We start from the raw sequence: 17003 nt of genomic DNA on the forward strand, positions 1-17003 counted from the left end.
GTGTGCCGTCTCACGGAGAGGAGCGAAGCGGTTTCGGGTTGAGATCTCGAAGACGGGTGGTGGCGGAGGAGGAGAGGTCCTCGCCCGGGGCTTGGCGCGCGTCTTCCGCTGCTGAAGTTTCCAGGCCTCGTGGTATCCCGGCGCCGGGGTGAAGGAAAGCTGGGCAGGCTGCGTTCTCGGTGCGTTGGACCTGGGCAGAGAAGCACGCGGAGTAGAGGTTGTCGGAGAATTCTCATGCCGAGAATTTACCTGGGACAGGTGAGCGTCGGTCCGCGACGATTCCAGCGTGGCTTTCCGCTGCTGTAGCCGGGCCAGCTTCACCTGTAGGTCGCGGATCAGCTTCTCCACGGCCTCCATCTCCAAGTCCACCGAGTGCAGCTCCAATGTCTCCTCACCTGCACACAGGGGCAGAGACCCAACCGACATGGTGTCTAAAAATAGAAATAACCGGTGCGAAAGAGCGTAAACAAACTTGTGATAGCCGGGCTAACGGGCTAGCGATGCTAATGAAAAGCCGGCTAGAAGCGGTGTGCTGCAAAACTATTAAAACTTATACGATATAAACTTATACGAAAACGATATAACACGCCTTGTGCTTGGTGGGCTTCCTCCGGGTGCTCCGGTTTCCTCCCACAGTTCAAAGACATGCAGATTAGGCTATTTGGCATTCCCAAATTGCCCATAATGTTTAAATGAGTGTGTGTGTGTGTATGTGTATGTGTGTGTGTGTGCCCTGCGATGGATTGGCATACTGTCCAGGGTGTACCCTACAGTGGCTTGTTTTGCAAGTCTCCTGGGATAGGCTCCAGGCCTCCCTTAACCCTGTATACAGGTTTAATGAGTGAGTAAGTATATATATTCCTTTCCTCAAGGATTTTGATAGGAATAATAAGAGTCTTAATAATAATTGTTATGGTCAGTGTATCCAATTTCGGGATGCATACATGACCAGGTTGGTATTCATTTCCTCTCTGAAAGTGTAGCTTTTCATTTTCATTACAGGGACACAGGTCAAAGCGGTAGTTTGTAGCAATCACAATAAGAATGGGACGCTGTAGATTGTAAGTAGGTTGTAAAATGCTGAACTTTTCCTTTGAATTTGGGCATTGCCACCACTAGAGAGAAGAAGAGAACCATAATTAGCAATGACTCTAAGATTGTTTCCAGAATGAAAATGTCATTGAAACATGAATGCTTAATCATATTCTGAAAAAATATAATAAAATTGCAATTAATTGTTATAAAACAAAAATCATACAGGCAAAACAGTGGTAAAAGTGTGCTGTAAAAAACAGCAACAACATAAACAACAACAAAAAAAAAAACGTCAAAAAGGTTAGTTCTGCTTAGGAGTGTAAAATATTGTGGTAGAACAGCTAGAAAAGGAGAGAAACACCAGTGGGAGTGAGACTTCTGAATGCGCTCTTACTCATCAACACACACAGAGTGAAAGTGGGCATGTTTTTATATCTTGTGGCGACCAAATGTCCAAGGACTAAAATATCTGACAGTTGTGACCTTGTGAGTTTGCTTTGAAAAAAAAAAAAAGCACAAATTGAAGTCACTAGTGAGGTTGCATGTAAGTGTTGGCATCACAGTAATTTGCTGCATTAAGAAGTTTATTAAGAAAAGTAAAATGGGTGAGTGAGTGAGTGAGTGATGAATGAATAAAAAAAAAGTAATCTCAGCCACAGCCTGACCAAACAATGCACACAGAAATAGACTGATGAACAGAATGGTGAGATTTCTTTTAATCTACATGATTAGACACAGACAGCAGAAAGAGCGAAAAAGAGATAAAGATATTAAATGGGCTATGAATGAACGTAAATGAAAACAAGCAGCCTTTTTGCCAACACTACAATGCCAAACTAGGATCTGAAAAAAACAAAACAAAGATGCTAAAAAAAAATTTCAAAATCCAAATACAAACCCAAAAATGCACGTGAGTCGCACATTGTAGGTGCCATCTGCCATGCTTATTCTTAGCAAGGAGCAGAATGCTAGAAGGGGGTGCAGACCCGAAGCCTAGTGATGCCAAGCTCAATAATCATCTCAGATTCTTGCATAGTTTATTCCTAAAGCCACCCTTTTTCCATTCGCCCGATTTTTTCGCATCTTTATTTAGTTGCGCGATTTTGTGCCAGCGTATTCACAACTAGTTCTCGGTTAAGTAGGCGTCTTCACACACAACAGTACCAGCAATCTGCAGAGGCGAAGAGGCTATGCCAAACATGAACTCTGTCACACGACCCCGATTGGCTGATACTTTGCATGATAATTAGAGCAAGGCCAACTGTTCAAGTGTACAAGCTTGCAAAGTTTTCAACCAATGTGAAGTGGATGGAACATCACTTCATAGTTTACTGTACATTCCTTTGAACTTGTACAATTGATGGAAAAATCCACCCTTAACAATTTGCATAATTAACATGTGATCCTCTATTAAGGCAAAAGATAAGCATTTTTAAATTTCAATCACTGGAATGTTGCAAACCCCAAAGACGCAGTGAACCTCTTGAAATGATTATTATTCAATGTTTTATGAAAGTTAATTTGTGTAAGAAGTAAAGTTACATGCTGCGAATTGCTATTGGCATACTGTGGCTACTAGTTTAGATTTGTTTTCTAGTGTTTTCCTTTTTCCAAAATTTTTTAATCCTGAATAAAAAGACACGCCCACTTCCATTTTAAATCTGAACAAAGCGGCACACTGTACGAGGAGTGAGTCAAATCGGGACTTTTGACTGTGCAGAATAACAGGACACAGTTATGAGAGTAAAAAGCTCGTTAAATTTCCCAATGTAATCGTCGGCTACACTAATGCACTTACTTTAGGAAAAGTGCATTAGTGTAGCTGGCGCACTGACACACTGTCCTTCCAGGAACTCCTTTAATGGCCTTGTGGAAATGGCTTGGAGCGAGGGCAGAAGTATACAGGGGATGTAGCAATAACTCCCAGCTGAGTTCCTCTTATGTGCAAGTGGTGTTTGTGAATAATTGTGTGCACACTTCCCACAGACAGATGCATCTCTTCTGCAAGTTGGCAACAAGTTATCCGCCGATTTTCAAGGATCAGGCGTTCCACACGCTGAATGTTGACAAGAACGGCTGCAGTGTACCCTGAGCCACCTCGGCCAAGATTGTCTGTAAAATTCAAATCTTCTGGAAATTTCAATCGGTTTAAACATTTTGACAATTAACATGTTCCATCACATACTGTATTTTTAGTATTAAAAATCCAATTTATCTCCTCCATGAAAACCATTAGATAAAGATTTCTCACTGAAAATGTACTTTTCCTCTCTCGCATACACATATCCACAATAAAGCGAATGCACATTTATCTATAAAAAGCTCTCATGAATGAACATGAGCGTCACTATCACGCCACCATAGCCAAACATTACCATCTGTGGCTAGAAGGAAAGTCAGTGCCCGAGAGAGAGAGAGAGAGAGAGAGAGAGAGAGAGAGAGAGAAAAAGAGAGAGAGAGAGGCAGGGTGAAACAAAAACCTGGACCTGAATGGATGATTAGATGTTAGAGAGAAACCGACTGAAGTCCTTGACAGCAGAACAAACATGCAAAGAAACATAAAAGATGAAAACAGAAGTGATGCAGAAGTGTAGGAGGGAAGAACAGCACAGAGGGAGACAAAGTGCAGAGTACTTACATGTCTGAAGGAAACACTTCCGGCTGTTATTTATAAATTCTTACATGTACGTGTGAGTGTTGTGGAGGCATGTTCATTAAGAGATGTGTGAACATATATGACTCTTATTCAGTGACTCAAGTTTTCTTGTCGTCTGCCAACCAGAACACACACACGGCAACTCAGACACAGACAAAAAAACATGCACATATGGCTTTAAAGATATTAAAAAGATATTACAATTATGAATAATATCTTCCTAAGGATGAAGTTAAAGTCTTAGTTAAACGTTTCACCAAAACAGCTTTGATTCACCCTGGCATGGATTCAACAAGTCTCTGGAACTGGATGGAAAAATGAACACCAGTCTTTTAAATGTTTTAGATATTTATCCAGCTGGTGTCTTAATGATGATGGTAGAGAGCTTTGTCTAACACATCTTTTTGAAATATTCTATAAATGTTTACTTCAATTGTGGAATGATGATAGCATTGAGACTTTCGTCATTTTCATCCTTTTTAAACTATTCAATTAGGTTTTATGCACTGTAGATTGGGTTGCGGTCATGCAAAAAGTATATAAACATTAGAACTTTGTATTGATTTACATTGATTTTTCACATGAACTCAAACCATGCCAGAGAAATTCCACCGAGGGGCATAACCAAACAACTTTTCTTTCTCATCCATATATGTGTCTCTACATAAAGTAGATCCAATAATATATTATAGTTGGTGTTTTATTTTTTATATCATGTTTTAAATCATGTTTGTTGGGTGTATTATGTAATGAATATATAACACTTAAGACAGAAGTATAGTTCATACAAAAAGTTTATTAGATTTTCTTATATTATTTACATCAATGAGATGACATGATGCACTGTTCTATGTACAGTGATATGTCTCCTTGTAAACAAATAATTGAAACAAACAAACAAAAAATGCAGCGAAAGGCCAGAACCAATTTCAAACACACACAAAAATTACAAGCTGTTTATATGTGACTGACACGGCAGAACAGAGACTACCACTCCAAAATCTTTAAATGAGTGAAGACACATAGGTGTAGAATCCATTTTTTCATGTCATATTTCTCATTATGGATTATAAACCAAAGTATACAGAAAAAAAGAACGGAAAACAGGTGTGCAAGATCTAGACTTAGACTAGCATTCCTCCGCCAGTTGTTTATGACTAACTTATGACTTTGTGACAATGTGGATGTGTGTATTTACAGATTTTTATATGCACTCTTGTGAAGGTTTTATAGCACTCTTTGAGAAAAAAGTTATTTTTTTATTTCACCCCTCATCAAAACTTTATTACCGGTAAAGTTACTTTATTACTTTCTGTCTAGCGCTATCTAGCTCTCTGTCTGTTTTCATGTCACTGACTGCAGAAGTAGAGTGCCCAGTGTAGTGCTGCAAGATCTCCTGGGAGTTGCAGTCCAGGCAACACTCCTAACTCTGCCTCTAATATGACACTAGGCAGCACTGAATGTTTTTCTAAAAGTGTTTTTTCACACTTAGGTATGTGAGCATCTATGTATGTGCATGTGTGCGTGTTTGTGTATATATCTGTCTAGTGTAAGTGAATGTGTGTGTGCCATCTTTGCCATTCCTAAGATGTCTGTGGCTGCGATTGTGTGCCTGTCAGCATCAGACCCCATCAAGTTGTCAGGGGCCAAATATGGAAAAAGAGCAAAAGTAGAAAGGAGAATAGATTAATGCATTTCCCTCAGCCAAACAGCAGGTGAAGTGAGAGAGCCAGAATAGAAAAAGAGAGGAGATACAGAAATGAATGCGAGGCAGAAGAAGAAGAAGACGGGATTTCTGAGTCGTCGCAATCGAGCTCAAAGCAACGGACTGAGGTTGCATCTTCGTTGCCGTAGTTGGCCCAGTACTCTTCAGGCTCAAGTTTCGGCAAGGCAGCCTCCTCCGGCATCAGCTCATACTTAGATGCTGAAGCTGCAGCTGCTGCTACTGCTGCAGAATGGGCATTCTTCACCGAGGAGAAAGGGAAGGCCTTGGGCAGGTCGGCGTTCTTCTGGTAAACGCCCTTGGCCGAGGCAGCTGGTTTGTTCTTGGAAAACCACCAGCGTGTCTTGGTGCTGAAGGTGGTGGTGGTGGTGCCAGTCAGAGAGCCAGGATCAGGCAGTGGGCAGGTGGCAAAGTCGAGCTCACGAAGAAAGCGCAGGTCCTGGCCCTGGCGTGCCGCAGGCGTAGTGCAGATCAGCTCAGAGCTAGAGACACGTGCATCACGGAACCACTGCCAGAGGGAGCGGGCCTCGCAGCCGCATGCCCAGGGGTTGTCGTTGAGGCGCAGGAATTGCAAGCCCACTGTGTCCCTGAGGGTCTGACCAGGCAGCTCACGGAGTGCGTTGTTGAACAGGTAGAGGATGGTGAGGCGACCCAGGTCACGGAAGGCACGACGGTGCACCTGTCGGATGCGGTTGTCGTGAAGCAGTAGCCGGTCAAGGTTGACCAGGCCACGGAAGGCATTCTCAGAGACGATGCGAAGACGGTTGCCATGCAGAAACAGGTGCGTGAGGTTGACCAGGTCAGAGAACACACCCTCAGGAAGGTGATTCAGCTGGTTCTCCTGCAGATAGAGGAACTGCAAGCTGTAAAGCTTGTGGAACAAATCTCCAGGCAACTCGGTCAGGCCACACCTGTGCATGTGCAAGCTCTGTAGCTTCTCAAGGCCCCGGAATGCACCACCATCCACTTGCTTTAAGGATGGGTTGTCACCAAGATCCAGCTCTTCCAGCACACGCAGACTACTGAAGGCACCCGCCTCAATCCAAGAGATGTTGTTTGAATACAACCAAAGGACCTGAAATGGAGGGAAGTAAAATTAAAAAGGACAATATTACAGTATATTTCCACTGACGTAGCAGAAGTTTAACTTAAGTGTCGCAATACAAGAGTCAAATTTACCTGTGTCTCGAAGCCAAAGGAGTCAGCCCTGAGCTCGGTGATGCGGTTGTTCTGCAAGAAGACACGCTGGGAGTCATAGGGGACACCAGCCGGGACAGAGGAGAAGTTCTGAGACTGGCAGCTGACAGTCGTGGGCATGTGGTAGCACACACACAGCCGTGGACATGCTTTCCCTGGGGCAATGTGGCATGCCAACAGCCATAGCACCAGCCATAGAGACAGACCGCCTGGAGAGAGATTGAGGACAACAAGATTATAGGCAATGTAGAACCACTGCTTTCATTTCTTAGGAGAAACAAACTTGACACAGGCACTGATGCTGTGCCAACATACAACCTGCCCTCATCAACATTATGCTAACGGATGATACTGGACTCCTGCAAGTCTTGACACCTCTTAAGGTTTCCCGCGCACATCACGTGCAAATAAGAGACTTCCCGCCAAGTATCCTGAACTGTGTCTAAAGATGTGTGAAACAACAAGGTCGGATTTGCGTCACGCACGTGAAAAAGGAGCGGCTGGCATTAAAGTTTAAGCGCGCGGTTCTTTCGGCTCCGGTGACAGCGCACAATAGCGCGCCGCTTAAAACGGCGCAGCGCGTGCATTATTCATGCCGCGTGCATTCATCTTCAGTGCGCAAAGTTTTCCAATTGCGTAAGCAGTGACCCCTCGGCTCCACGGTTCGGCACACAAACAGAGTGTCCATTGCGCACGAAGGCACGTAAGGTTTGAAAAAGAACATGCATGGTGTGCACCTTGTTCCAAAGAAAGTGTATCAGATTTCTATATAAAAAATGCACAGGCTAAAACATGCCTACGGATCCTAACTTTTTAAAGTACATTTTGTAAATGTTAGACCATGCGCGTGCAATTTGAAAGCATAAAGACATTTTACAGTTCTTCATTGTGTCAAGGAATTTTTTAAATGTGCTTTAACGACAGAACCATCAATCAACAAGACTTATTTATAACTAAGCGACTATTGACTATAAGTATTAGCAATATAATATAATCATTAACATGAGTAAACAAATAGAAAAGTAAGTCGGTACTCACTCTTGAAGCTGAGCGCACGGGAGACGCGTTGACGCCGCGCGGCACCACGAGTTTCCATCTCGAACCAAAGAAACCGTGAGCGAGTTAGCCTGAGCGAAGAAAGCCTGCTATCTCTGCTTCTGGTCAGCTCTAGAGCTCGAGCTAGTGCCGCAGCGACTGAGGAACAGCAACAGAACCGGTGCGCTTTATAGCGAGAGCGCGTGGGGGCGGGAGCGCGCGCGGCTGAGGGATCTCTCATACGTAATGCGCGCGAGGGCGCGATGAGAAGAGGAGGAAGCGTCTACGCGTGTGTGTGTGTGTGTGTGACAGAACTTGCTCGTGTTTTCGGGCATAAAGGACCGTCATTCTCCCGTGAGTGCAATTAGAATTAAATCGTTGTCAGGAGGACGTAGGCATTTCAAGAGGAAATAACTCAAGCAACAAAACAACCAACACTTGTGTGTTTGAAGAAACACATACAGACCGGAAACATGAAAAACGATGCCTTATAATAATAAGAAGAATAATAATAAGAAAATATGTGTGCGCCCTGTGATGGATTGTAGCCTATATACCACACCTTGTGCCTTTAGTATAGGGGGCTCCAGGGGCCCCCGTGACCCGTACAGGATAAGCAGTATACAAGATAAATACAAGATGGATAAAAAAAATAATAATAATAATAATAATAATAAGTGTGCCCTGTAATGGATTGTATATACCACATATGGGGCCTTTTATATGTATAGGGGGCTCCAGCCCCCTGTGACCTGTACAGGATAACAGACAACAGTGTACAATATAAATAGATGAATGATTTAAATAATATTATTATTATTATTATTATTATTATTATTATTAATAATAATAATAATAATAATAATAATGTTTTTCTCTGTGATAGATTTCCCACCCATCTGCTTTAAGTCTCATGGGGTAGCCTCCCCTGACCAAGATCCATGATAAGCACCGTAAAAAAAGAATGAATAATAATAATAATAATAATAATAATAATCAGATCTATATTTTATTTATATTATAATAAATGTTTACTTTATTTATTTTGCCAGTCATTTAAACTTCCACCTTATGATTATTGCTTTATTTAATGGATTAGTCTAGTTCAGTGATTCCCAGCCATGATCCTGGAGGACACCCCTGCCTGACACATTTTAATATTTTTCTTCCCCTTATCATACCCGATACAACTAATTAAGGAATTAAAAGGCCTTTTTTGAATAGATGTGGGCTGTAGCTCAGCAGGGACACCAAAATGTGTAAGTCAGAGAGACCAGGGTTGAGTACCTCTAGTCTAGTTATCTGACTCTAAACCATTTTACAAGCATGATTTGTTGGGGGATTTCTAAGAGCGAGGGAGAGAGAGAGAGATGGATGGATGGATGGATGGATGGATGGATGGATGGATGGATGGATGGATAGACAGACAGACAGATATATATATATATACATATATATATATATATATATATATATATATAGATAGATAGATAGATAGATAGATAGATTGATTGATTGATGGTCCTTAAGGCACAGTTACGTCTATTAAGTTATTTGAGAAACAAATAAACATACAAAAGATGGACCCTTGATGACACCACCTTACCAACACATACGTAGCACACAGATATAGCAGGGACGGATATCACCCAAATAAGGACGAATAAGGACCTAATAAAGGTTCATTATATCAGGGAGGTTTCCTTTCCACCATCGCCCTCTGCTTGGTCATCACGGACAAACTAATAGTTACAGTATAGCCTCTACTTTTTTCAGTCCATGTTCTAATTTATTTTCATCCATCTTTATTTTTGCAAAAGATGCTTTTTGCCAAAAACTATTGTAAAAAAGCACATTTGGTTCCTAAAGTTATGTGCATTTATGAATTAATATATCCATATAATATATATCCATTTTACTTTTTATCAATCTATTTTTTTGTGTTGCTTAACATGTATAGGGAAGCGTGGGGGCTTGAATCTATACCAGGGCATGCACACAATTACACACTGTGGGCAAAAGATTAATCAATCTACAATGCTTGTAATTGGTCTATGGGAAGAAACTGGAGTACCCAGAGGAAACCCACCAAGTACAGAGAGAACTCCATGTAAACTGTCGACTTTAGGGGTGTGAGGCGACAGTGCTAACCACTAAACCACCATGCCACCAGTTGATTCTTTATAATCTATATTAAACCACAGCTTACTGATATTTATTAAATATTTACCCTTTAATCATGTCATTGTGCTATGCTATTCATATTACCTGTTGTATAAAACATCCTAGAAAGCATGTTAAACATCCTAGAAAGCACAATTTAACGTTAGAAACATTGATTATAGTTGTTTCATTATCAGAGTTACACTTCACTGGTTTACACTTCACTAAAACATAATTAGGATACTAATTAAGACTCTAATAAAGACTACAGATTTGCCTTAATTAAGAGGAGTGTTTGTGAGCGTGCATGTGCGTGCATGGGTGTGTGTGTATGCTGCGTGTGTGTATCAGTGTGGGCCGTGCTGAGTCAGTTCTGACCTGTTCTGTCCTGAACATGACTGAGGTCCTTGAATCTTTTCAAGATGCACTCCATCTGCACGCACACGCACACACACACACACACACACACACACACACAGACTGCATGGTCTTACCATCTTTGTAAACTAATCGTATTACCAAATCTAAAAATACCATGCTTAAATCCATGGAGAAGAAAGAAATGTAAGGTAGGTTTATGTTTTGTACAGCACATTATACGCGTGGACAAGAAATCAGCACAGCATAGCGGATCCACTGTTATACTGTTCCTCGTTCTACTGTTTTTAAACTCTGGGAACTATTTGACTAGTATCTACTCATTTACAGTAAGGAACCCAAATGGTTTGCAAATACACGTACTAATGAGCACATTGTTGTGTTCTGTGAATCACGTGACCATCACAGGTTGTACGGTAGATAACTTCACTGTAGGTGTTTTGGTAAATTGAGACATTGGTGTGATCTAAAAATAATCAATTAATTATAGTTAATTAATTCCAGAGTGGTGCTAGATTCTTGAATCAGAAAGTGCTGATTCATTTCATAAAACTGGCTCTGACAGTAGTGCCAGCTGCATGATAAATGACAGGTTGTATTAATGTGCTCATTTTAATACTCTAACTAGATACATAGCTCTACACAATCCAAAAAAAACAAATTTAAAGCCCTGGGAAAAAATATGTACTTTACATTTGCTTTCGTAAAGCTTTCCGTAAGAAAATATAGCCCGCCTACTGTACCTAAATCTAGAAAATATACTTAATGTTCTAGAGTGTACTGTAATTATTTTTATGTATATACAAGTAATCATCTCATAATAGTGCTAGTTTAGACTGTTTGGTATCCTGACATTCTTAAATACAAATAAAAAGAAAATCTTTTTACATAAAACAAGAAAACAAAAAACAAACAAACAATTTGATAAATGGATTTACTGCCTAAAAATAAAAAAAGAAGCTATATTGTAAAAGTAAGTAAATTCCCAGATTTTAATTTATATGTTTTAAAGCTTTAATGCTATAAATAGAAAAATTACTGTTTTTCCTATAATTTACTGTAAATAAAAAAAATGTTTACTAGCTGAAAAGATCATAACTGATCAACAACTCTTCAGCACACTCGGCTCTGAGAGCTAAAAATCTGCACAGACACACACACACACACACACACACACACACACACACACACAAGAACACAGTTGCATGTCTGTACATACACCTACACACAATGTTCTGTGAGCCCACCAGTCCAGTCATGGTTGAAAATTCAAATCACTACAGGGGGCCCGAGGGTGGGAAAACATACAAACACACACACACACACACACACACACACACACAAAACATACAGTACATCAACAAACACATAAACGTGTACATACTGACATGCATGTTCTTGGTTGACTTAGTCTAGCTTGCTTTCATCTAATCATATCAACCCACTGGCTCAGTCATCTGAAGATTCAGAGCGCTACAGGGGGTACAGGCTAAGACATAAACCCGTGGGGTAAGTTAGGCACAAGCAGACCCAAGCACACACTGGCACACATGAGGCAGTGGGATCAGACAGATGACCGCACTCCTCCTCACCACTCGGGACACTGACACACTCATTATAGAGCAACAGATGGCAGAATGGGGAGTGGGCAGTCGCTGTGTATGTTTGTGTGTTGGCACATGTTGATGGCCATGCTTACACATGTGCATGCCCTTTGAGTTGTGAACCACGCAACTCCAACTTGGTCTCAGCATACATGCTGGTGTTGTTAAATTGGGAATTAGGTTTCAGGAAAGCACATTTTTTATTTTAACTCTCCAAGAAATACAGTTTTTTTTTTTTTTTTTGTATTTTTAAATTATGAAACAAGACTGGATTTGTATTAAGATGTTACTTAATAAGGGTGATTGTAGATCATGGCTAACGTTCACTACCTTTTAGAAACCAAACTGTTGATTTGCTCTAAAAGTTTAAATTAATTTGTCTGCCTCTAATATACAGTACTATCTTTATGAAGTTTAAGCCACTGTACACACTATGTAGCCTATAGTCACAGGAAGTCAAACTTTGGCTGTAAGCTTGCATTTAGATCACTAACTAGCAGGTATCCTAGCATTTCGGTCGCTACATTTCTGGTTACATCTGGTAAAAAAAAAAATGGATAAAAATGACACTTTTCATGAAAATTTAAAGTATATTGGCAAAGTTGATAAAAGTGTCCCTAAAAATTTTAGGGAAGATAATCCGATATCAGCTAACTCACTAACATTTGCTAGCAACACTAAACTCCTAATGTGAATTTCCTGGTTGTCTCATAACATAAGCTGAAATAGCTGAGTAAACATGTTTGTTTGTAAAGATTTAATTGTGTAAAAAGAGCAACATGATTGTTAAAGATCAAGAAAAGGTTTGCTAGATCTTGGTCTGAAACACTTTGTTTCACATTTAGAAACATTTGTTGAAGTCCAGTTGTCCCAATAGTAATTTGCTACGCTCTCAAACAGCAGCATAGCAACTTATAGCCATCTTAGCTATTGCACAGTCAGTCCTGTATTTGTTCCATAAAATGGCAGCAGTTATAAATCAAATTGAAGGGTTAGACAATCAATAATAAACTGAATTACAGAGCATGGAAAAGCTTTTAAGGCAATTACAACAGTTTTCATGGCATCATATACAGAAATGATTCAACAGTCCATTTCTACTCTGATGATCCCGGGCATTTGTAAATTTATGAAAATTACACTTTTATCATCATTATTATCATCATCACTATTTTTAATGACCATCAACTGCCAATTACACAATATTATTTTGTATATCTGTGTATCCTCCAGACAGAGTGGCACACAGTTGTTTTCTGGAATAAATAATGTCCGCTCCTTCCACTCTGTGTGTCCTCTATATTCTCTCTACTCATCGTTTTCCTGCTCTATCTCTCGCCCTCCTCTTCATGTTTGTAGGCAGAGGTGGAGAAAGACAAACTCATTCATGCCAGTCACTGTCCATCGGAAGTGAGGAGGGGGACAGAGAGAGAGAGAAAGAGAGAGAGAGAGAGAGAGAGCGATCCTCAGTGGAAAGAAGATGGAGGAGTAGAGAAAAACTTATAAGAATGAAGGCATGGAGGCATGGAGGAGGTCGTGTCAGTCTCCTACCCAAAAAAGGACTGTTACGTATACTGTATGACGACGACATTAGTCTTACTATTTTGATGACAAAGACAAGTGTCTGAATGTGATATTAATTTGAGTGTGCATGGTGCAGTTTTGTCTTTCACGTTCGAACGCCTCTCATGTCTTTATTCTTTTCCTCTTTTTCCAACACATTGTATTTGGCTGATAAATATGCTGTCATTCATTCCTTTACTCCTGCATCTATCTACGCAGAACTAAATACAGGCCTGTCATCTCTGTTTAATTCAAACTATTTTAGGTTTACTTGCTTGCCTCATTGACTGCCTCCCTCACCCATTCCTGCCACAGATTTATTCATTTGCCTCTATTTTTAAATAGTGGAGATTTGTGTCATATTCCAAGCCTTTTTGACGCAGATGGGATGATGCACAGGGAGACAGAGAGAGAGAGAGAGAGAGAGAGAGGGGAGAGAGAGAGGGAGGGAGGGAGAGAGAGGTAGTAAAACCAAAGCATGTTGTAACAAGCTTTTTTATTTAGCTGGATTTTAGTTTTCTCTAAATGACCTATGCATTTAGCTTACGGAAGGACATTTAAAAAATCTGGTAAAAAAATTGCAAGGCCATAACTGCATGTGGAAAACTCAACTATAATATGTTAACTAACTTAATGTTCACCCCATAAAGACTTTTTTCTATTTTTCTGTATAAAGTCAAACAAAAAAAACAGCATACAATAAAGAATCAGAATCAGGATTATTGGCTAAGTACAGTATGTTGACACAAACAAGGAATTTGATTTGATGACTTAAAAGTACTTAAATAACAACACTGTACATTTTGTTTACAGACAAAACACTATCCGCAAAAAATACACACCATTCAAGAACTTTAAGGAATAAATAACCGTGAATAATTATTTATTAATTGTTAATAACCTTAAATAAATAATATATCATTGAATAATATAATATTCGTGATATACAGAGTATGTAACAGCAATGTGTGAATAAGCATGTTAGTGCAAATAACAGTATTGTGCATCACATACAACAAGGAAGGTTTTCATAATGATCATACAATACATAATATACAGCACAAAATGTGTGGGTAGTGCAAGCAACAATCATATGTGTCACATGTCGGGATGAAGTGATAATGACTGATTATTTTTTCAAAACAGCATTTGTAGATGTAAAGTAGGATGTAAGAAGTTTGTAAAAAAAACAACAACCAACCAACCAACCAACCAACCAACCAACCAACCAAACAAACAAACAAACAAACAAACATAGCGGTTTTATAGAGGAGATTTTTTCAAATAAAGGTAATTTTTCATGAGAGTAATTGCCTGAGGAAAGAACTTGTTCCTGTGCCTGACACAATACAAATTTTGTGAATGTAAATAAATTTTATTTTAGAAGATTAAAGGTCCCCAGTGGCACTCGTTCATAAGAATATTGCCTAAATGAAAAAATCAATGCACACACATGCTTCACAATGAAAAGTGCACACACATGCTCACATGTCTCACACTTAGCAGGAATTTACAGTAACCAATCCACCTTCTGGCATGTATTTGGAAGGTAGTAAAAACCGAGGTTTCCACAAGAAACCCACGCTGACATAAGGAGAACATGTGAAACTCCACACAGACTGAAACACGAATTTAGGATTGAATCAGGAACCCTGGATCTGTGAGGTGGCAAGGCTACCTGCTGTGCCATCATGTTTCCCCCCCTCTAAGATGGTCTGTTTTTTTTGTTAGTTTTTTAGTCTTGAAGTCTCTAATTATTTGAAACAGTTTATCTTATTTAAGGTATATATATATTTTTTAAAAGTCTCAGATAATTATTTCAATGAAAAGGCCCCATAAGCAACAGGCTGCCAGCTTTACAAGATGTCTAAAGTGTGCTTGGCTTCAAACAGCATTTAAATTATTCTTTTTTTTCTCCACTCAGATTACTGTGGTGTTTAGCCTCTTCATATTTTGCCTTAATTTTACACTGTCGTTGCAGCCAGAACAGACTCCAAGTTCTCAATCCCAGGCTTAGGTTACTACAGTATCTGCGTGGAGTTGCTTCACTTATGAGTTCTCCACTTATCTATGTGGGTTTCCACTGGGCTCTCCTGTGTCCTCCCACCTAAGAAAAAAAATCATGTAGGTGAATTAACTGCTCCACACTGCACGTAGGTGTGAATAAGTTTCTGAATGATGCTCTGTGTGGACTGGAATCCCATCCAGGATGTATGTCCATGTCAAACTCAGTGTTCTGGTATAAGATCTGGATCTAAAATGACCCTAACCAGGATAACATGGTAACTGATGGTATAGGAATGAAAATGCTAACTCTTAAAAAAAAGAGCAGGAGAAAAGAGAATGAGTAATAGGAATCTAAAAGAATGCCAATTATCATTGGAACCTATTTATCCTCAGTAACTGCTTTTATCTTAGGGATGGTTGTGGAGTTATAAAATCCCTTTGATTTAGGGCCCAAGCATTATGACATCATCCCTATGATGTCATATTACACGAAGCCCTCTCTTGTAAATTTAGTTTTTACATTTAATAATCCACACATTTAGACTACTTTTGGTAAATAAATTCAAATCTAGCACGTCTACAGCATTTGCTAGTCGTTGTTTTACAGGATATTACGGTTCACACCGCTAGAGGTGCTATTCTGCGTATGCGCCTTCTCACAGCCGAGGAAGCAAAACAAACAGTGGAAGGAAGCGGAAGTGCATAGTAATGTTTACTCCTACGTAATTTAACCTGCGCTTTATTTCAGTTTATGATTAAACATAAATTCAGCGACTAAGGTCACTTTCCAGGACAAATAATGATGCATAAAATGTGTAAGTATGGAACACTTTAAATGTATCTGACTGCATGTGTTCTTATTGATATGCTAAAATAGCTGCTAACTAGTCCAGTGCTAACCTGCAGGACAGGTGTTTTTTTTTTTTCTTTTCGAAATTCATGAAGCTTCTGATGTGTTTAATTATAGTTAAGGTTAGTAAAACGTCAGTTAACATGTTGGAGATGTACTGCAGGTCTACGCATGTGCACGTCTCTACGCATTTGTGGCGCACCCACTGTGTTCATTAAGGAGCCATTTAGGATTTGACTCACCTGAATCAAGTTGATTCACCTGAATCACTGACGGCGTTAATGGATGTACACACGAAACTAAATAAGTACTTATATATGTTTTTTTCTTCTTTTTTTGCCAACCATTTTCAGGTAATGAAGCTCATTTTTGCTGAAAAAAAAGTTTCCATATGACTTCATAGACTGAAACAAATATGGGTTGCAAAGTTCTCACATTTGTCTTAACCAATGTTTGATTACGTTTATAATCAATATTCGATGAATTATGAATAATAAATTAATGAACGAAATATTTTAATCGAACATTATCGGTTAAAATATGTTTAATTAGTTAAATTGTTAATGACAATCTGTCAGTAATTGATCAAAATTGAGCTATTTTTTTTTTTTAACTGAAAATAATAGACAAAAATTCTTATTAAACTCAGGAGTTTTGGTCATGGCATGACAAAGTATTTATAAAGCACTTATTAACATGTTTAGAAAATACTATAAGTCCTATCATGAATGCAGATGTAATGCTTGAGAAATTTTCAAGAAACTATTATTAAGTAACAAACCCATATCTGTA

The 17003-nt window shown here is 39.4% G+C and overlaps 1 protein-coding gene across 1 annotated transcript; it reads right to left on the reverse strand.

The window, feature by feature from the left end:
• Window positions 1-4604: 4604 nt before the first annotated feature.
• rtn4rl2b (reticulon 4 receptor-like 2b) lies at window positions 4605-7786 on the reverse strand. The gene is made up of 3 exons (XM_053505482.1): window positions 7650-7786; window positions 6594-6820; window positions 4605-6489 (listed from the first exon to the last, which is right to left on the reverse strand). Exons 1-3 carry the CDS (start codon window positions 7705-7707, stop codon window positions 5392-5394), a joined length of 1383 nt encoding a protein of 460 aa, XP_053361457.1. The 5' UTR covers window positions 7708-7786; the 3' UTR covers window positions 4605-5391.
• Window positions 7787-17003: the final 9217 nt, after the last annotated feature.

The sequence above is a fragment of the Clarias gariepinus genome, chromosome 10, assembly GCF_024256425.1.
Source record: "Clarias gariepinus isolate MV-2021 ecotype Netherlands chromosome 10, CGAR_prim_01v2, whole genome shotgun sequence".
NCBI lineage: Eukaryota > Metazoa > Chordata > Actinopteri > Siluriformes > Clariidae > Clarias > Clarias gariepinus.